This window comes from Solea senegalensis, linkage group LG4 (assembly GCF_019176455.1).
Source record: "Solea senegalensis isolate Sse05_10M linkage group LG4, IFAPA_SoseM_1, whole genome shotgun sequence".
NCBI lineage: Eukaryota > Metazoa > Chordata > Actinopteri > Pleuronectiformes > Soleidae > Solea > Solea senegalensis.
This window is the reverse complement of record NC_058024.1, coordinates 24,384,416-24,406,646: the sequence shown is the minus strand read 5'-3', so window position 1 is coordinate 24,406,646 and position 22,231 is coordinate 24,384,416. Positions and strand designations below refer to the sequence as shown.

Genomic DNA, 22,231 nt, shown 5'->3' with positions numbered 1-22,231 from the left:
TCCCACCATCGATTACGTTCTGTTAACACCTCTCCTCTTCCCTTTCACTCGGCCTCCTTCACTTTAGGAGCTGTGGGCCATCACGGCGCCACGTCCGGGCACCAACTCCAGCTCTGAGACCAGTTCCTCGGGAAAAGGCGGCGGCAGACTGAACTCCAAAGGCTCTGCAGCGTGTCCCGGAGGTTGGGAGGAGGGCGGAACCCCGAGAGGAAACGCACGCAAATACGGAGAGAGCATTCAGACCGCGTTCAGGAAGCGACTCCAGGGTCCAAACCTGGGCCCTCCTTGTCCTGAGGTGACAGCTCTTTACAATAATATCACATGAAGCACAATTTAATGTGTGGCAGAGGCTGAGGCAGCACGCGTGCATCGCCTCCATATGTGAATTCTATCATTTTTGCAGTGCGAGTCCCACAGATTTGTTCCCGTGTAAGCGTTTTTCCTCGTGTTCCCGTCCACGGAGGCACGTCTGCCTGAGAACGCTGAGCTGGGCCAGTCAGCACAAAGCACTGAGCTGTGAGGGAAGTGACGGGTCGTTAGGGGCCGCTCATTAAGGATGATCATTAGACGCTTTTATGATGAATTACTCACACTTCCTGGAGACGTTCACATAAAGAGTGAAACACTGAGGCAGACCTCCGTCCTGCAGTGGTCACTATGCTCCCATCAATAATCATGATCAGGGCCTTTTTTGATGGATGGGGTTAAGAACCTGCACTTGACGACTTCAGGAGTGTGAGTCGGGAGGAAGAGGAAGAGGAAGAGGAGGAGGGAGGGGTTGGGGTTGGGGACCCGGGGTGCTGAGGCGAGGAGGACAGGCGTGAAATGAACTGTTCTGCTCCACTGCGAGCCCACACTCTTCCTTTCAGTTGGTAATTTGTCGCCTCATGTACTGATGTGTGTGTGTGTGTGTGTGTGTGTCCTATTCACACATTGTGTAATGTGTTTGAGCCTATTGTGGGTTATATGTTTATGTTTAGATAAGGTTGTTGGAAGTGTGTGTGTGTGTGTGTGTGATGGACACTGCAGGAGGAACTGGCTTTTGTTTTTTTTGTGTGTGTGTGTGTGTGTGTGTGTGTGTGTGTGCGTGTGCCAGGCAGGTGTGGGATTATGTAACGTTATATTCCTCCGAGCTGTGGTGGGCTTTGTTCTGTATCACTGGAGGTCCTGCGCGTCCAGCACATTCAGCGTTACGTGAGGTGTACTTCATTACCCGGAATCAGCCAAGCTTGACACATTATTATCTTTCTCCTGTGCTTTGACTCCATTTCAATTACCCTCTTACCATGCATAGACCTCGGAAACTGGGCCCCGCCCCCCCGGCCACCCAGCATGGCCATCTCCAGCCAATCGGTGGAGGACGGAGCAGCATGTGCAGCCAATGACTGAGACCAGATAAAGCCGATCAATCATTGTGTGCTGCAGAGAGAGCTTCTTATCAGCCGTTCATCTGAGACTGGCTGCTTGCAGCTTGTCAGCCAACATGTGAAGCCTTATAAGCCTTGTTTAACAAATCCCAGTCTCCCCAGTGGAGTGATGCAGTGAACCCACAGTCCTCTACAATGCTGCAGAAAACACAAACATGTTTTCCTCCTCCTCCTCCTCCTCCTCCTCCTCCTCCATCATCTTACTTTGAAGTGAAATTCTGGAGTCTATGATTTAGAGAGTTGTTTGTCGTCTCTGTTTGTTTTCAGAAATACAAAGAATTTGAAAAATCAGTCAGAGTGGAGGAAATCGACGGACTCAAACTGGTCAAAAATCTGGCTGTGAGGATGGAGGAGGTGTTCCGGAAAAAAGCAGAGGCAACCAGGGTGAGCACGACTAGTTTATGGCTGGTTTTTTTTAATAAGGGACCGTACGTAAATAATTGTGGTAAGGTGGAAGCTATTCTTACATATAAATGCGAGAATAAACCTCCTTTGTCTCCACAGTGTGCTTGTAGAGAACAAGCATCACGTGACTGAGTCTGACACGTGACGTTAATCTGTATTTTCCTTATTTTAAATCAGGAACTTAAAAAAAAACAGCTCAGCTCCCACAGAGTTGACATCTGTGTTTCTTCCACTCATTCAGCGACTGATGTGTATTGTTAGTTGTTGGATCCTAGCTCAAACAAAGAGAGTAACTGTAAATGTAAACTGTAATTCAGAGTATTTAACTTCATTTTCATGCATTTTACTCTTAAAGGTTTGTCAGTGTGTTTTCTCCTGCAGTTTAGAACAGCAGCAGCAGCATGAGCCTCTCTGTCTGTCTGTCTGTCTGTCTGTCTGTCTGCAACCTCAGTGCACATGAGCCTGTAACCATTTTAATGCTGCACCTCGCAGGGACTGCTGGGAAATGATAACGTTTATCTGTCCCTGCCTGATCCCATGAGGGCGACAATTCATAGTAATTGTGTAAATTACACTTACAGGGAGAAAGGAGAGGAAAGCTGTTTTAAATAAATGTCTCTATAGACACACATTTGTCTGTTGTCAAACATAAACAGGAGTCATTTAAAACACATATATGTTATATTAAAAATGTGATTTCAGATTTGAGGCCTTCACAATGACGTTCAATCACTGAGCAGAAAACTGCGCATTTTCGATTTATTTGCCAACTGCTGACGACACGAGAACTCGACACAAGGTCAATTGAACATGGAGCTGGACGCGCGGGGAAAAAGCCTCGGTTGTGTTTATGTTGCAGTTCTTTTTTTCTGACACATGATGTGACTGATGGTAATTACCTGCTTTTGCTCCGGGAGCGAGACTCGCTGTGACGTGGCGGAAACACGGAGTCAAGCACTTTTTTTTTTCTCCACAGAATCGAGTTACTATTATTATCATTATTATTATTATTATCGTCATTATTATTATTATTTAGGCTTTTTGCTGCCCCCACCACTACCCCCTGCTTCCATCAGTCACTTCACACCTGCACTCAGCACAGCATCAGTGCCCCACATTTAATATCTAATATTGTCCTTAAAATCGCACTAAGAATCAGCAAGGTGGAAAAACCGGAGCCTTTTTATTGAATTTACCTTTAAACTAAACGCTGCACATTTACACACCGCCGATGTCATCCAAGAAAAAACATTATTCTAAACTCTGGATTTAGTTTCACAGCGTGTTATTATTCAATTCAATGACATGTTTTGGCACATGGAAATAACGGAGAACATAATATGTGCAAGCAGTCAACTGCCTGTGGCCTTTAGAGAAGTCACGGTTTAGAAAACACCTCGAATATAATTCGCAGTATATATATATATATATATATATATATATATATATATATATATATATATATATATATATATATATATATACATTTATATGTAGAGTCGTTGTTATATTACTTTAATTCGTGTGCATGTTATTAACCCACCTTTCCCCTCCTGTCAGCGGCTGGTGGAAGCAGCAGAAGAAGCGCACCATGAACACGAGGACAACCCCGACCTACAGGTAAGGAGGCCCAGAGAAATTAAAAGAAAAGAAAAGAAAAGAAAAGAGAAATAAAATGATGATTAAAAATGTGGGGTGTTTGCGTAAGACCTGGGTGAATCACTGTGGTCGGACAGTAGGAGGAGGAGGAGGAGCGGCTGCAAGGTGAGTGAAGGGTAATAGGCCCTAAAAGTCTTTAATTGCGTTGCCATCGTCCTTCACACTGATGTCCTGCCAGCGGCTTTGATTCATAAAGCTCCTCCGATAAGCGGAGCTTCACATGCTGAAGGCTGCAGCGGCCGCGCTCTGTCATAACTCAGCGTGTTTTAGGTTTAGAGGAGCAGCTCAAGTCCGCGCATACGTTTAAAGTACAATTACGCACGCACGCGTAAAACACTGGAGCCAAGTGCAATGTTTCAATATGGTCAGAATCTGTGCCGCAAACAGTGAAATATTTCTCTATATTATTGTTATAAAAGTAGTCACGTGGGGAGAATAACGGGGCAGAGGAGTCGTTCTGCATTTGCTTCTAATTTTAATTACATTTCACACAGGACGTGTTCATGTCCTCTGAATCTCCTCAGGACATCATTTAAAGACTCGCATTGGCGATTTCAGTCTCTGCAGAGGGAATGCAGTATTTCTGTCGTCTGTTAGGCTCTGTCTCCCTCTCTCTCCCTCTCTCTCTCCCTCTCTCCCTCCACAGCGGACAAAGATAAATGAAACTCCTTTGCGCGGCGCATTGTTTCACTTTCATGGCTCTAGATTGGAAACCCAGTGGAGCAACACAACAGTGAAATAACGACAGCACTTACACTTAATATAAGCATTTACATCGTGCGAACACAATACATTTCAGTCACCTTGTTCTCCGCCTGTTCCTCTAACTATACACATACACAGCTTATCTGAAGAGGCCCAACACAATAAATATACATTTGATTTTGGTTTTTAAACCTTATCCTATAGCATACACTCATTTTCTTTGCATATTTGAATTGCTGTTTTTCACTCCATGAGCAGTTCTCTGACTGTTTATGTGGTTGATGAAATACACCAGGATTAATTCACATTTGTTTGTGGAAGTAGTTTAATAATATTTCTCTGTTTCTGACTTTAAGCAAATATTTGTCTCACAGAATGAAGGAAAACAAAGATCACACTTTGAAAAAAAGATTTAAAAAAAAATGCAAACTCTTGATAGATAAATGCTGTTCAGACATTTTAGTAGACACAGAAAAGGCCATTTAATAACAAATTAAAAGTAAGCATTTAATTTAATGTCACAATATCAGTGTTTGTGGCATCATTTGGCCAACGTTGCCTCCTGTGACACCACACATTCTTCACGGCCCATTTCACTGACCACAGAGAGATAAGAGAGCGAGAGCTGCTGCTCTTATCTCAGCTGCTTAGTGTCAGCGCGCTCAGGTGTTTCTGCATTGACCCAAGTGCAGTCTGTGGTTCAAGGGTGTGCAGATTCACATCTGAGGGCGCAAACACAAACACAAGTGTGCTGTCATATTTCGCTCAGTGAGAATGGAACTTTTAAAATTTAAGAAATATAAAAGAATTTGTGTTTGAATTACATAATGTTTTTTTTAATCTGCAAAAGAATATACTTTATTCTAGTTGTAAAAAAAATACAACTTAGTTTGTTAATTAGTTTTTTATTTAAAAAAAACAAAAAACTTTATTGTTCCTGTAAATTGTTTCTGGCAAAGTGAACATTATTGTTGTGTAATCTATGGTTACATTGGTTTCATATGTCATACGCATATTATAAAATAAAAAAGACAGAAGGATGTTTACTTTTTAAGATAAACATTTTGAATTGATTACTGCAACAAGGGTTTATACATATCATCAAAATCTGATCACAACAGTCTTGGAAACTCTTGCCCCGGTAGAAAAGGAATATACATTTGTTAAGTGTAAGTGAAGTGTATGAATCCCCTTTGTTAAGCATTGAGCTAAAACTTTAAATTAATGGAAATATGTTAACCATTAAAACACAGAGCATTTTGGCTGCTATTTTCCAATACTATGTTTAAACTTACAGTATAAACAGAGGCTAAAAGAACATGAACATAGAGTGTCTTATATCCTTTTTTTCAGCAAGGCAATCTGATGAAGAAAATATCTCATTTTCACCAACTGTTTGAGTATATGGAAACACGTCACAGTTCAAAGTTCACTTGGCTCATTTTTTTATGAACAGAAAGAAAAGAAAAACGCTCTATTTTGTGACTTCTGCACAATTATTGCTACTTTATATCACTACTAAAAATTGTATATATCTATATATAGGTGTATATATATATATATTCATATACATATATAAATATATATGTATGTATATATACATATATACATATATCCATCATCCATCATCTACCACTTTGGATCATGGATATATGTATATGTATATATACGTATATGTATATATGTATACATACATATACATATACATATATGTATAAGTGTGTATGTGTATATATGTATATGTATATATATATATAATTGACTGGAACAATCTGATCCTTAAAACCAGCAGAGGAAGCGGTTACTTATAGCGCTGAGTCTGTAGAGAAGCGTAAAGCTGCCATCTGGAGACGCTGGTGCCTGGTTTTACAGTAAGGCCCAAATCTAAGACAGTGGCGCTGATGTCTGCAGTATAAGGCCTACAGCTAACTGCAGTGGTGTAAGAGTCAGTGGCGCGTCTCTGAGAGCTGCAGTGTCCCATGGCCTGCTCTACAGTAATAACCCTGGTGGTTAACGTGCCTCTCTACAGCACTATCATTTTTGCTGAGGGTGCATGTTTCCTCTCCTCCTCTGCAGCTCTCTCTCTCTCTCTCTCCCTCTCCCCCCCTCTCCTCCCCACCGCAGCTCGTCAGAGAGCTGCTCAGGCGTGGTATGAGCTGTCAGGAGCTGCTTGATGGTGATGCCTGCGCGGCCTCCCCCGAGTGTGATGCTGCAGAGGCCATCACCCATCTCTCTCTCTCTCTCTCTCTCTCTCTCCCCCTCTGTCTCTCTCCTCCGCTCCTCCTCTCTCAGTGCAGACAATAAGGACCAGGGGCCACAGAGAAAGCGGCGCAGACACGATTAAGTGTTTCTTGTGCGGCACAGGGAGCAGAGGACAGGACAGACACACTATCTGGGTTCCACTTAAGAGATGCCAGGCTTTTCACTGGCATGAGGTTTCAGTGACGGCTACAGTTTGACACATGGTGACATTTCAAAAAAACAACAACAACCCAGCACTGACTAAACGGTTTCATATGAACTTACGGTGTCATGAACTTACCACCATGATGTGACACAGGTTGAAGAGCACGTTCATGTGTTGAGATATTATCGACCAAAAGTGACCAAAAGACAATTTGATTTTATTCTTCCTCCTTTTTCTTTTTGAACAGTTTACCAGTTCTTACCCGGATTGTTTGTAATTCTGTGATCAGGCATAGACTGTGCAGACATTTCTCATTTAGTCTCATGCCTACAAAACAAAGGCTTTAATTGTTTCCAACTGTCTGCACTAAAGATGAGTATTTACTGCGAATCCAGATCGAGGAGAAAGCCACAGTCCTGGATTCCCTCTTTGTTGGCTTTTGCTGAGCCTCAGCAATAAAACGTATGTCAGGAGAATAAAAGAGAGTTTCATACTTCCAGAAAAAGAATGTGCTGTTTGTGAAAATGAGAACTGTGGGATATTTCTCCCATGACTCACAAAGAAATAGTGTAAGCAAGTATCCAGCGACCAGATAAACGTGCACGTGGGTTGTGAGACACAAGTGAAACGTAAAAACGACGCTCTCGCTCTCTCTCTCTGCAGGAATCTGCTGCAGCCGCAGTGTCACTAAAACATTCTCCCGTCTCCTCTCTAGTACGAGTACTTCAACGCCGTGCTGATCAACGAAGTGGACGAGGAGGGCAACAACGTGGAGCTCGGCGGAGAGTTCCTCCTGGAGCCCAACGACCATTTCAACAACCTGTCCGTCAACCTGAGCCTCAGTGTGGTGCAGGTTCCCACCAACATGTACAACAAAGGTACAGGACTTGATCATGTGGAGGAGAAAGGAGAGTGTGCAAGGTGAAAGGGAGAGATGGGAGGAGAATGGTCAGAGGGTTTGGGGAAGTGGAGTTGAGCGGATCGATAACAATCCAGGCTTGAAGAGCGAGTGCAACTGCAGACCATTCAAACGCTCACGTGGAGGCAGCTTCTTTTTTTGTTGTCTGACAGAGTGCGTCACTTCTCCTTGTGTGTCGCCTTTGTTTGGCTGTAATGGACTCCCCATAAGTCTCTGTTCACAGCACAAAGGGGCGGCTCGTCCAGCAGGAGAAGGGGAGGGGATGAGTTAGTCAGGCAGTAAATCTCCACCCCCTTTTTCTTTTTTTCTTTTTTTAGAAAGGGCCTGGTCAATGAGGTACAAAGGTCAACTGTGGCCTCTTTAATGGTGGCCAGGATGGTCACAATTATCACCGTTTAATTTGTTTGTCTGTCTCTTGCCCCCCACACACACACACACACAGATCCTGACATTGTGAATGGAGTGTACTGGTCCGAGGCTTTGAATAAAGTGTTTGTAGATAACTTTGAGAGAGACCCCACGCTCATCTGGCAGTACTTTGGGAGCGCCAAAGGTTTCTTCAGGCAGTATCCTGGTGAGTCAGCACGTTCACCATTCACATACGTAATGTTTGTCCGAATAAAACCAGACTTTTAGTTGAATTACTACTACCTTGCTGAATTACTAGTGCATATATTATACATTCACAACTGGACCCACACAGCATTTCTTTGGACTGACAAGGAGACCAAATGTAAGATAAGATAATCCTTTATTCGTCCCACATGGGGAGATTTGCAGCGTTGCAATCACAACAATGTGGAAAAGTAGAAATAAGATAAGGAAAAGGGAAAAAAATAATATTAAATACTATTATATATGTGCAAGGCTGCTGTGCCAATCTCAGCTGACATAGGGCGATAGGCGGAGTCACACCTATCACACTCTCTCACCTATGGTCAATTTAGAACGTCCAATTGACCTAATCCCCATATTGCATGTTTTTGGACTGTGTGAGGAAAACACACACAGGGAGACTATTCTATAATATTTTAAAATATTTTATAATATTGCCATTCAGTGTAGTGCTGGCAGACACACTTCCTTCAATGAATGGATTCACTACTCACACTAGTACACCAAGACAAGGAGAGTAGTCCATTTAAATGGGTTAGTAGAGCTACAAGCACAGTTCACGATGGATGAGCTACAACCGCAGCTTGACTTGTCTGTGCATGGAAACACACTGGCTCCGTGTGTGCATGTGTGTGTGTGTGTGTGTGTGTGTGTGTGTGTGTGTGTGTGTGTGTGTGTGTGTGTGACAGAGAGAGTGAGAAGGGCTGTCCCCGGGATCCATCATCAGCTGTCAGTTGGGCAAAATCAGAACAAATGATTCAGAATAACTAAAAGGGTGATTTGGCTAATGTTGTAATTTTACAGACCATCAGAGAGGATGCATATGTACGGACCGTAATTAATCAGCATTTGCCAGTGTGAAGCCACAGTGCAGGGCTGCTGGATACATCCCACCATAGACATCAGGCTATTACAATGATGTGAGAAGTGCTGCTTAGCTCTCGGTGCTGGAGCGAAGCCACAGAGATGAGAATAAAACTGATGATATTATTATACACTCTTTTTTATGTTCAATGAAATTTATTCTAGATAATAATGTAAGCAGTTTAAGATTATACCTTTAGGACTAATGTGTTTATTTCATTTAAAGTCAAACTTTTTCTTTCGTACATATACAGTTAAGTGTCTAGTGTGTAATATTTAGGGTTTATTAGCAGATATGAAATATACGAAACTACCCAGAGGTGGAAAGAGTACTAAAATATTCTACTCAAGTAAAAGAACTGGTCTGAAAATGTACTCAAGTTAAAGTAAAAAACAAACAGTATCTTGTTTAAAACGTAGTAATAGTCAAACCCACTGTGTGTGTGTGTTAATCTCAGACGGACACGGCGTGGTTTAAAATACCTTTTTTGATGAGACGGCGTCGTTTACGACTAATGACTCGAGCTGATAGATAAAGAAATGGAACCTTGATTTCGGTGCTTTACATCTGTACATGTTTGTTACTGAAGAATTTGGTTATTTTCTGCCTCTCACTCTCTTATGTCTTATGTGTGAATTGATTTCCTAATCTCCACACAGGAGTGAAGTGGCATCCAGACGAACACGGTGTCATTGGCTTTGACTGCAGAAATAGGAAGTGGTAAGTCTCCACATGTACTGCACGACACCGTTATCCCTTCTTTACTGTAACAGACAGTAGGTGAGATTTACTCTTGTGTCACAGGTACATTCAGGCTGCGACGTCTCCGAAGGATGTCGTTATCTTAGTCGACGTGAGTGGAAGCATGAAGGGACTGAGGCTGACCATTGCTCGACAGACGGTTTCTTCTATATTAGACACACTGGGAGACGATGACTTCTTTAACATCATTGCAGTAAGTTTTTGCTTTTAACCCTTAGAACACAGAGAATTGTGGCTGCTTTTTTCCATGACTATGTTTAAACATACAGTATGGGTATGAGAATGTGCTTAGATCCTTTTTTTCAGCACAAACTATAGGCAATATGATTTTCAACAACTATATAAACACACCTGAGCAAAAAGTACTCAAAATGTTTAAAATCGGATTGAATTTGTGAAATTTGGAAATATGTCACAGTTCAAAGTTGACTTGGCTCGTTTTTATGAACAAAAAGGAAAGAAAAAAACAGTCTAATTTTGTGACTTCTGCACAATTATTGCTACTTTACATCACTACTAAAAATGCGATATAAATTGAATCATAACTTTGACTCAACGAAACATAGGAAGAGGGAAAAAAGGCATTTTTAGAAGCCTGAATATGTGACCTATAAACTCACACCCCCAGGATGTCCATGTAAGGAGTTGCCTGCGGCACAGATCCGTGCCACCTGAGCACTAAGGGTTAACAACTTCTGGAAATGTGCCTGCTGATATTTCCACAAAAAACAAAGTGCATAAACTTAATTGTCTTTTATCTAAATGGTGTTTCTATTCCCCCAGTATAACCAGGAGATTCACTATGTGGAACCTTGTTTGAATGGTACACTGGTGCGAGCCGACAGAGCCAACAAAGACGTGAGTCTCCTCTCAAACTCACCTGGAATGACCCATGTATACATGTGTGTGATATGTGTTTTTATCTTCCAACTTTCTTTCCATTATCTATCAGCATTTCCGTGAACATCTGGACAAGCTGTTTGCCAAAGGGATTGGGCTTCTGGGTGACGCTCTGACTGAGGCATTCACCATCCTGAGTAATGTAAGTCCCTAAGGTCTTTATTTATAATTTATCACAAAGTGGATCAGCCAAATTTTTTTTTTATTTTCCGTTTAACTGATTATGTGACATTCAGTCACAAAATGAACCACTTATTTATTGTGCACACGCTCACATATCACAAATAACAAATACCCCTCCTTCTCGTTTTAATTCAGGGCCTCCACTTGACCAGAACATTAGGCACATTTTCATTTTACAAGCCACATTTGTTTCCACTGACAGAGCGTTACAGCATGTTTTCAGACACTGACGTCAAAATATATTTGTGTGTCGTGCGCGAGGTGTGCAGCCTGTTGAAACACTCGGGCGCTCCCAACACAGACACATCTATTCTGAAGCGTGATTAATGGCTCTAATTAATGTCAGTGATTAATAACGTGGGCCGATTCGCGAACACAAAGCTAGATAAGGCCAGGAGCCACACCGAGCTTCTTTTATCTCCCTGTTTTCAGGCAAGCTTTGGCTGCGCTGCTGCAGCTGAGGGAGTGCAGCTTTCACCTCTGCATTTGTCAGATTAATTAAAGCCACAGCGATGAATATGGTAATCGGGAAGCCCAGTGTAGCCCCCTCTTCAAAAATCCACCACGATGCCCCTGCGTTAGCGACAGAAGGTAAAAAAAAAAAAAAGCAGAGCAGATCGAGAGCAGATTGACTTCGCCTGAAGAGCACTGCAGCATTTTCACATGCCGTTATAGTGAAGTGAATGACAACAGAGGTTTTGACTCGGGAGGATGATGTGAAAGAATCAAAAAAAACACAGCTATTTAAGTAATAAAGAAAAACAAAATATCAATAGAAATTGGGTACTCATGGAGAATTACAGTGATATTCCAGGATGCCTTTCTTTTAGACCTCATGGTCTCCCCCCTTACAATTGAATGGACAGTCATTATTGTGAGTTTTTGAATAGACAATTTGTTTTATCTCTGCCTCTGTAATCAATCTTCCTCTTGATGCCTTAAAAGAAAGAAAAGTGGCTCCCAAGCAGCAAGTGCTGGGGATTGATTAGATCTTATCAGCATTTATTCATCGATTGTCCTTGCGTCGGTGATGTCTTTGCTCCTTGACATTTATATCCACGCGTTCTTATTTAACCCGACAACGGTGAAAACTATAGAGCAAAGAATGAAGATTCAACAGCGGAGCGATCATTTTTAGACTTTTCTGGACACTGTCCACTTCTGTCTGTGGCTCAGAGACAGATCGTGAGTCCATGTAATCAAGTGATGATGAAACGACACCGTTTTTCAAAATAAAATGTGGTTAAAATAAATGTTAGGACGTACAGAAAAATGCATGGTTGTGTAAGGAGGTGCTGAATGGTGCAAAATGAAAATATAAACATAGAGGGACGTTTTCAGCTAAAGGAAGAGAGAAGAGGTTAACCATTAGAACACAGAGCATTTTGCTTTTTTGTTATATGTTAAAAAATACAGAGGTTATAAGAATGTGCAATATAGAGTGTCTTATATGCTTTTTTTTCAGCACAACCTATACAATCTGATGGAAAAAAGATGAATTTTCACCAAACACACCTGAGCAAAAAGTGCTCAAATTGTCTCAGTTTTATGAACAAAAAAAAAGAAAAACTGTTTTATTTTGTGACTTCTGCAAAATTATTGCTACTGTATATCACTACTTAAAGCCTGAATATGTGACCTATAAACACCCCAGGATGTCCATATAAGGTTATTCTCACGGCAAATTACCATGGGTGCACCTGCGGCACGGATCTGTGCTGCGTGAGCACTAAGGGTTAATAGGATTACTAATTATTAGTTTTACATGTGATTCTGCTTCTATATCTACTGTGGGGGAAAAATACCCTTTGTAGGACCAGTATTCCTCATAGAGACCAAAACCTGAGGCAGATCTTCATTTCTGAGGAATTGGTTAAGTTTTAGGTCAGAGATTTAAATTGTGGTTAGTATAGGTTAAGGTTAGTATTAGGCATTAACCCGGTCATGATAAAGGCTTTGGTTAAGCAATATATCCAAACATTTACAACATTATCTTTGTGAGGACATTTTGTCAACTTTAACAGGTTTTTCAGGGTTAAGACCTGGTTTTAGGGTCAGGGTCAGGCACTTAGTTGTGATGGTTAAGGTTCAGACAAGGGCCTTGGGAATGCATTATGTCCGCGGTGTGTCCTCACTAAGACGTAAAAACAAGTTTGTGTGTGTGCAAAGCTCAGCAGGTTCGAGGATTGTGCATCCACAAACTCGTTCTCCCCACATTCACTGCTATAGGTCGATAAACCACTTAATTACTCCAGTGCATCTCAATAAAGTATAAGACTTTCCTCGAGACGTTATCTGTGTTTTATTAACTGATGGCTTTATAGCTGCCATATCACACAATGCTCATCAAACACGGTGGAAATAGATGTTTTGGGATGTTCTGTTGAAAGTTTAAACTCCAGCACTGACACTGGATTTTCTTTATGTTTCTTTATGTTTATGTGCCCTCTTTTCTCTCTGCAGTTTAATCAGACCGGTCATGGCAGCTTGTGCAGTCAGGCCATCATGCTTGTGACCGACGGGGCGACTGAAATGTACGACGACGTTTTTGAGAGGCACAACTGGCCAGAAAGAAAGGTGAATTCTTGTTTCTCTCTCCTTCCCTCTCTCCCTCTCTCTCTCCCTCTCTCTCTCATGGCGTTCCACATGGATCTTTTTGCACACGCTGCACTTTTCTATGCCTCAGTAATAGATGTACATATTAAAACTATGTCAGCTTCACGCATTACCACTCATATTTCTGTAATGTAAAACCTGTGTCAGTGTGATGTTTTTCAACGTGTTGACACATCACACGGCAATATTTCCCCCCATGAGGAATAAAACATGGACAATTAATTTATTTCAAGGGCAGAGCACGAACAAACAGCTCAGTCTTGAAGGCTTTGGTCCTCGTAGCTGCTCTGCTGTGCTCTCTCCACTGTTCCCTGGACTCAACACTGGACTTAAAATGTTTTGTTTGGTTTCCTTTGTTCGACCTAAAAGCAATTGGAATGAAATGGGCTCCTGTGCCATTCACAGAGCAATAAAAACAACAGCTCAGGGGCTTTTATTCAGTCCTATCAAGCATATGCGTGTTGGCAGCGTTTGGCAGGGTGCAGGGCAGTATTTGGCAGGATATCCCATCCCCCCCACACACACCCTCAGGGCCTTTATATGGCAGCCATTCACTGTTTTCTATATGCATTATGCCGAGCAAAGCATCTGGATCCAATGAACCGTACTGTTTTGGCAAAGTGTCGCACAGTGGAACGTGCCCTCCTGCCCAACCCCTGACAAAAGAAAATGAATTGAATCTAACTGCATGAGCTGAAAACTATTTCCACCGTGCTCATAGAAAATATAAAGGGAAAGGTGGTGAAGTAGCTTAACCCTTTATCGTGCTAGTGACTACAAATGGTGAATAAATGGATTGGAAGTAGTCAAAGGCTTAGTGTGCCTGTCCATCTGGAACTTATATTGTTTGTCAGATTATAAACTTTAGATCCTTAGAATTATTTTTTAGGATGTCATTGAGCTGTCGCTCCAAAACTCAGTAGCCAATCAGCAGACAGCTTCCTAAGGCCCGCCCAAGGTCAGAATCGGTGCAGAGAATAAACTAGGGAGCGTAAAGAACAAGTGAGGGAGTGCAAAGAACAAATCAGGGATAGCACAAAGAACAAATCAGGGATAGTGCAAAGAACAAATCAGGGATAGTGCAAAGAACAAATAGGGATAGCACAAAGAACAAATAGTGCAAAGAACAAATCAGGGATAGCACAAAGAACAAATCAGGGATAGCACAAAGAACAAATCAGGGACAGTGCAAAGAACAAATTTGGGATAGTGCAAAGAACAAATTTGGGAGCGCAAAGAACAAGTGTCAATCAATAAAATACAGTATTATTGAATGATTAAATCAATATTTTATTTGCTTCATAAAAAGTGTTGTTAGAAAATATTGACACAAATCTAGGGGTTCGGTTCCTAACCATGAAAATAAATGTTCCTGTAAGTTTATGTGTTTTTCCTGTATACTGTTTTTTTATACAGTATATAGTATATACAGTATATAGGCACCTTTATGAACATGTTTAACCCTTGACTGGCAAGGAACCATATATGGTAACTTGATTATCTACATGGAAATGTAATATTTATATATTAAGTCTTACAGTGTCCTGCAATGACACCGTAAGGGTTGAAATGTTGACTTTCCAAGTATTTCAATGCCCGATAACAATGGGGGTTAACAATGTGTCTTGGTTCTCCCGATCAAGATAGAATCAGAAACTAAGGATAAGGAACCGAGTGGACATCACTTTGCATGCTTTTGTTAATCCCTCCATCTTCAGCATCCATGTGTCCTCTGCACAGGTGCGGATATTCCCTTACCTGATTGGACGAGAGTCTGCGTTTGCTGATAACCTCAAATGGATGGCCTGTGCCAACAAAGGTTTGAGACTTTTTGATAAACATCGGCTCAGACGAGTGTTAGAGAGAGTGGAATCTACAGTGATGTAGTATTTCTCCCGCACTGATATGATGTGGTTTGTGATTTGTTCGTGCATGTGTGTATTTATGTACGCGCGTGTGTGTGTGTGTGTGTGGTAGCTGCGTTTTTTTTTTTTCTGCCAGAAGGCGGTGAAGTGGTACTTGAGGAGGTTAGAGGTCAATCTGCTCTAATCCCTCTTCCTGTCAGAGTGTCTTCCCCTCGGCTGCTCGCTGCTGATGGCTCCAGCATGTCAGTGATCTGGATGAGTGCCCTCTGGAAGGGAAAGTCAGAGCCAGGAAAACTGATCACATGGGGATTGTGGAGGGGGGGACAAGTCCCAAACCTCTTTCCCCCTACAGACCCACACTGTGAAATAACCTTACATGTCCAGTGTGAAGCATTGTCAGCAACAGTAGGAGCCGACACCAAGGCAAATGGCTGTTGTGTTGCCGAACCGCTGGAGATCTGCTCCACTGTGGTTCAGCACAGTTCAGTAACATCTGGTCGTAGAAAAGTATTTCGTAGAACTGTGGAATTAGGTACAGTACACATGTACAGCAGCTCAGTAGAGATTTGAGAAACTTAAACCTTTAACACCTAAGCCTCAAAATGTCCGTCTGGACTTTTTAACCATAAAAAAGGGCCAGAAAATGTCCTGTGAGTAAGTGTTTTTGCACATTTTTCCAGAATAACTTTCAATATATAATTAGAGTAGATAACTGCAGTATTTCTAAATTCATGGCCTGGTCACAGCACTCTTTGCTGACATTTATATGCACAAAAATGCAATTTTTTCCACGATCATACGATTCAGTTTCTCACTGTTAGGATTCCTTCGGTGTTGGCCTGGTGATTAAGTCTTAAATACATCTATGTCCTCCCAAAAAGGAATAGAGAATATTTTATGTTCTATGTTCTTGTTTGGAAGTGGGTTTGTGGAGAAGACAGCAGCCGTGTTTTACTGGATTTATTATAAGAGCAGCGTGCTGTGTTTTGTTGCAGGATACTTCAGTCAGATCTCCACCCTAGCGGACGTTCAGGAGAACGTGATGCGGTATCTTCACGTCATGAGTCGACCGAAGGTTATCGACCATGAGCACGACACGGTGTGGACTGAGGCTTACGTGGACAGTGCTGTAAGTATGTCGCCTACAGCTAAAATATAAATACAGTCAAGTTGTGTCGGACGTGTTGGTCCTTTTCCCGCGTTGCAGTTTCTGGTGTTTTACCGTATTGTACTGTATAGTAAAAGTGCGCATGTGTGTGTCTGCTCTCTCATCATCATTCTTCATGCTGCTGCAATGATTTCTCATTATGAGCTTCATTAATCTGGATGGATCCCCCCCCCACCCACACACACACACACCCCCCACCCTGATGTACATCTGTGTCCACAAAGTCAGTGCAGAATGTGCTGACTTCAATCCAAAGGACGATTCCATTTTTATGTGTCTCTTCTTTCATTCCAGCTTTCCCAGGCTCATAAAGTAAGTATCTGCATGTGATTAGATTCCAACAACGTGCCCTCAGGTAGAAGACAAAGCAAATTAATAGGAAAACACAACTGATTTGGTTTTTTTATCGTACTGTAAAAGAATTGTCCCCGGATGCTGTAGGGAGTATAGTTTGCTAACTATGATGAAAGAGGACACGGTGGTTTCCGTTGGGACTCAGCGAAGCCTGCCACTGTGAGTCTTCATGAAATACAAGTGACTCGAGACAAGCTGTTCATTGTTCCCTGTGCTTTTCAACATTATACTTTAATATTTCCTAAGTAGAGGCTCTCTACCCTCAGAACAGAGGCAGTGGAGACGCACACACACACACACAGGTTAGGAGATTGTCCTTTGGAGTGTGTGCTGTTGTATCTCAGCCTCAGACACACCATTCATCATTCTGTGGATCATTGCATTTTATCTCCTAAAGCCTATAATAAAACTGACATTGGAGGAGAGACCAAGAGAGAGAGCGAGAGAAGGGAGCATCCATGGACTTTAGTGTATGTGTGTGTGTTTGTGTACACTCTGAAACGTCCAGTTTTCTCTCTTCCATTGCGCGTTGTGATGAATTTAATTGCGCCATTCTTTATTTTGTCAAGTGAGCCAGCACACACTGCCGTCCACAGTTTAGTCGCTCATGTGATGTGCATGGACGGACACAAATTAACCTCAACCAAACACAAACACACAAACACACTGGACGTCCATGGATACCATTGACTGGACAGCCCATACAAAGCATTATCCATAACCTTAACCCTTATTCCCTAACCAGTTAATGCCTAACCCTAACCTTAACCTAACCACAATTCAAATCTAAGACCTAAACTTAACTAGTTATAAATGAGGTTTTGTCTACATGTGGACTAGTGGTCTTGAAGAGGTCAGTGTTTACACCAGAATGGGTTCTAGAGCTGTCTAACGCCCCGGTGCCCCTACAATAGGCATGAAACTTCAAATACACATAACTTCAACTTGGGGTGCTCCCTCAATTATAATTAACCTATATGGTTTGGTTAGGATTTGTGTTATATGAATGAACTCTTTCACCCTAAACCCTTACTGTACACCTGATCACCACTATGGTAAGTAGAATGAAATCACAGAATCGTTCCTTTTTATAAAAATAGAAATGTATTTACTCTGTAACACATGAAATAAATAATACAGTATTAATAAAATAAAAACACTTCAGCCTGTAAAGTGAATGAAATATCAATAAAAAACATTCAATGAAATCAAATTGGTTACCAACTGTACCTTTACACTTCTCTTAGAGAGGAAAAACTCAAATGTATCACATTTCTATCAGTGTTCAAACATAGCAATAAACAGATTGTGATCGAACAAATCAGCTATTAATTGAACAATTCAAATGTCAACTGCCAGCATTTACTAATAATGAACTTGTTGCAGGTCTGTTCGTTGCTTGTGTGCGTTGTGACCAAAAACTGAGCAGCCGCTTTGCTCGTGAGCAAAATAAAATGGCGCACTGTTTACCTGCTGAGTTGGAAGACCGGAAGTCACACACCTTGGCTCGTACAGATGTTAATCCGCTCTGTTAATCCGCTCTGTTAATCCGCTCTGTCCAAACGAACGGCAAACTCGCCTCTGCGCCAACGATTCGGCGCAGTCCGTGTGCGTGAAGAACAATGAACGCCACCTCGCCCGTGAACTCTGTGCTAACTTAGCAGGAGGAGCTACTCACGCTGGTGAAGAGTCTCTTTACGGTCCAAACAACACAGCACCGATAATGTAGTTATCTGTCCAACAACTTTAACAGTTCAAATCTTGTCTTATAGCGTGGACAAAGACAATAACTATGTCATGGAATAAAGATCGAGCTCGGACTATCCTTCTCCGTCTCCTTCGTTCTCTCGCTCTCCCGCGCGCGTGCGTCTTCCCTTCCGGTTCAGAGGTCACATTTTTAAAACAGTTTACAAAAAATATAATATTGAAACAAAAATAATAGAGGCCATTGGAAAAATAAATTACATATTGGAATTATGCATTCAAACATTTTTAACATTTCTTCATAAACATTTTCTTACTTTTTTTAAACAAACCAAATTTAAAGAAACATATAGCCCGGGGCTACAGATGTAACACAAGTACAGCACAGGAACTCTCTGGACACATGAGTTTGACAACAGGGTGATTCTTACGTGTAAAATGCATTTTATTCAGAAGCCTTAGACTTCTAAAGGTCCAGTGTGTGACATTTAGAATGCTTTATTGGCAGAAATTGCACACAAATGTGTGTTTATACGTTTCTTAAATGCTCTAAAATAAAACCCCCACTTGGTTTTTATAGCCTGAGAATAAGCCATCTTTACGGGATACGTGAAGATGGCTACGTATCGGTTATTTTTGTGTGTGGACACTCGGAGCTGTATGACACTTTCTGTTGTTTGGAAACATCTGCAGAGAAGAAATCGTCGTCTTTTCTGCAGACGTTTCCACAACAGAGAGTGCAACAAGGCTTTGGTTGATGGTGAAAAGAAAGACCCTTTACATCGACTTGCATCCCTCTGGTAAGTGAAGGCCACCATAGTTCCCTTAGTTCCCTGACCATGTTGGGAAAGGAAGGGGTGAGTGGCGTCGTCTTCCATTTGTTTCAGTCTGCAGCCTCACCAGTAGATGTCTCTAACTCACACACTGGACCTTGAAATTAAAATTTGGTCTCATTATCAAATGAGTAACTGATTAAAATGGTTTGGTTGTTCTCTCTGTAGTTTTGACTGATGCTTGAAATCCTGTGCAGTAACGATGTCACCCAGCAGCATTTAGTCTAACAAATTCTGTTTGTTTTCTTCAGTTGAATGACAAAGCAGGCCCGAGTCTGATGACCACTGTAGCCATGCCTGTGTTCAGCACAAAGAATGAAACGGTGAGTGAGTGAGTGAGTGATTGCATGAGACGCCAAGTGAGTCCTTGTAGTTGTAGTTTTCATTTAACCCTTAGTTCTCATGTGGCATGGATATGTGCCACAGGTGCACCCATGGTAAATTGCCGTGGGAATAATACTCAACTCCTTATATGGACATCCTGGGGGGGTAGGTGTTTATAGGTCACATATTCAGGCTTTAAGTAGTGAATAATTGTGCAGACGTCACAAAATGAAACCGTTTTTCTTTCCTTTTTGTTCATAAAAACGAGCCAAGTGAACTTTGAACTGTGACGTGTTTCCAAATTTCACAAATTCAATCCAATTTTAAACATTTTGAGTATTTTTTGCTCAGGTGTGTTTATATATTTGGTGAAAATTACTATCTTTTTTTTTTTTAAATCAGATTGCCTAGGTTGTGCTTAAAAGGATTTAAGACACTCTATATTGCACATTCTTATAGCCTCTGTATATACTGTATGTTTAAACATAGTAATGGGAAAAAAGCGGCCGAAATGCTCTAACATGTGCATCTGTGTTTTGAATCTTTCTGTGCAGAAGAACCAGGGTATTCTGTTGGGGGTCGCGGGAACAGACATCCCTCTGCAGGAGCTGACGAAACTTATTCCCAAGCATATGGTGCGATCTGCTGTTCTGGAGCTTTTGGCTTTAAATAAATGAACGTATTAACATGCACATTGTGTTTTGTAAAAATGTGCGGTCTGTGGGTCTCTGTGTCTCCAGGTAGGGATCCACGGATACGCGTTTGCCATCACAAACAATGGCTACATCCTGACACACCCGGACCTCAGGCCTCTGGTAACTCAGCTCTTTAACGTCACCATTTTACACATCAACAGTCTCACAACATTCCCTGACTTGACCCTGTTTTCCCTTTTTTGTCCATACAATTGTATGCATAACCAAAAACTGATGATGTGAACAGTCCTTGACGAGGGCACACAGAGACTAATGTGTTATCTGGCTAGGAGGCTACATGGGCTCGTCTAGTCTGTAATCCCCACCTTTTCCTTTGATGTATGCATGCAGGGATAAAGGCCACTCATAGGGCTCGCTGGCCTGAAATTTCCCAGAGGTAACTTAACACTCGCTGGCAAAGACCACAGCCGCTGGCCCTGGGACCGCTGGTTCCTCAGGAGCTATGGCTGTGCTAGTGGATCTGTGTGTGCCAGTGTCAGTGCTATTCCTCTCTCTGTGCAACCGTACATGTGTGTGTTGTTCTGTGTTTTGTTCTTTTGTGAGCGTCTCTGTGGCTAAACCTGTGCTGTCGTTGTAGTCATTGACTTGTTCTTGTCTCTTGTGTAGCAAGACTACACACACAGTACCAGCATTTGACACGAACACTGTGCACTTTCTATCAATCACATGAATTATTTCTTAATTTGCCTGACACTGTTAATTTCACACATGACTTGTCGGATAATCACTCAGCAAAAAACTCTCCACCACAGCACATTCGTGAAAATGAGTACACATCTACACATGAGACAGGGAAACTACACACACAAAAAAATTATATATATATATATAACATATGTAGATCTGGTGTTTTTGGAAAATGTTGTGTCAGATTTTCCATTTGTGTCAAGCAAACACTGGCTGACATGTTGGAGCAATGGTTAAAGCTGTAGTTAAATGAAACCACGTCCCGTGAAGGGATTGTTAAAGTGTGCGTAATGTGTTTGTCTGTGTAGTACCAGCAGGGTAAGAAGAGAAGGAAGCCCAACTACAGCAGCGTGGATCTCTCTGAGGTGGAGTGGGAGGACAAAGACGACATTGTACGAGTCAAAGACCCAATAAACATTATCTTACATTATCCTTGTTTGCTTCTATTATATTAAATCAAACCCAAAAATTATCACTGCTTCACTGCTTCACAGTGACAATCTGCTGGATCAGTGACCCAGCTTCCACCTTATGTGCTTCTCTGTGTGCTTTATTTTCCAGCTACGTAACGCCATGGTGAACAGGAGGACGGGGACTTTTTCGATGGAGGTGAAGAAGACAGTCGACAGAGGGGTGAGGCTGCAGATAAAGATGTTTAATGTCCCCGCCAGCAGACGCACGTACCCTCTGTTGTCTCTGGACTAAAGGTGTAAATCTAATCTGAGCTCTTCTTCTGTTGTTTTAGAGGCGTGTCCTGATCATGCACAATGACTATTACTACACGGACATCAAAGGAACTCCGTTCAGGTGGAAAAGTCTTTTTTTTATTATTATTATTATGTGCTTCAATGTCTTTCTGTCAGTTTATGTCTATAGTTCGGTTAAACACTGACTGATTGAAGGTGATTCTCTCCTGCTTTGGTGTCCCTAGCTTGGGAGTGGCTCTTTCCAGAGGCCATGGAAAATTCTTCTTCAGAGGAAACGTATCAGTGGAAGCAGGTACTTGACTTTGGCTGCGCACATTCAGAGTGCATGATGAACACACACGACTGACACCCCCGACCTGCTTGTTTGGGAGAGTCGGGGACGTTGTTGTGTCAGTCGACCCAGGCTGGCC

The 22,231-nt window shown here is 41.9% G+C and overlaps 1 protein-coding gene across 2 annotated transcripts in view; it reads left to right on the top strand.

The window, feature by feature from the left end:
• Positions 1–22,231, top strand: part of cacna2d3 (calcium channel, voltage dependent, alpha2/delta subunit 3) — a 33,467-nt gene that overhangs the window by 3,540 nt on the left and 7,696 nt on the right. For both annotated transcript variants that reach the window (XM_044023104.1, XM_044023105.1), the window contains exons 3-22: positions 68–295; positions 1,695–1,811; positions 3,393–3,452; positions 7,319–7,481; positions 7,965–8,096; positions 9,662–9,722; positions 9,807–9,957; positions 10,548–10,622; positions 10,717–10,806; positions 13,311–13,424; positions 15,204–15,282; positions 16,324–16,457; positions 16,791–16,808; positions 19,639–19,710; positions 20,266–20,346; positions 20,452–20,526; positions 21,423–21,506; positions 21,676–21,747; positions 21,860–21,921; positions 22,046–22,113. In XM_044023104.1, coding sequence (XP_043879039.1) covers positions 68–295; positions 1,695–1,811; positions 3,393–3,452; positions 7,319–7,481; positions 7,965–8,096; positions 9,662–9,722; positions 9,807–9,957; positions 10,548–10,622; positions 10,717–10,806; positions 13,311–13,424; positions 15,204–15,282; positions 16,324–16,457; positions 16,791–16,808; positions 19,639–19,710; positions 20,266–20,346; positions 20,452–20,526; positions 21,423–21,506; positions 21,676–21,747; positions 21,860–21,921; positions 22,046–22,113 — 1,936 coding nt within the window. The remainder of the gene's footprint in view (positions 1–67; positions 296–1,694; positions 1,812–3,392; positions 3,453–7,318; positions 7,482–7,964; positions 8,097–9,661; positions 9,723–9,806; positions 9,958–10,547; positions 10,623–10,716; positions 10,807–13,310; positions 13,425–15,203; positions 15,283–16,323; positions 16,458–16,790; positions 16,809–19,638; positions 19,711–20,265; positions 20,347–20,451; positions 20,527–21,422; positions 21,507–21,675; positions 21,748–21,859; positions 21,922–22,045; positions 22,114–22,231) is intronic.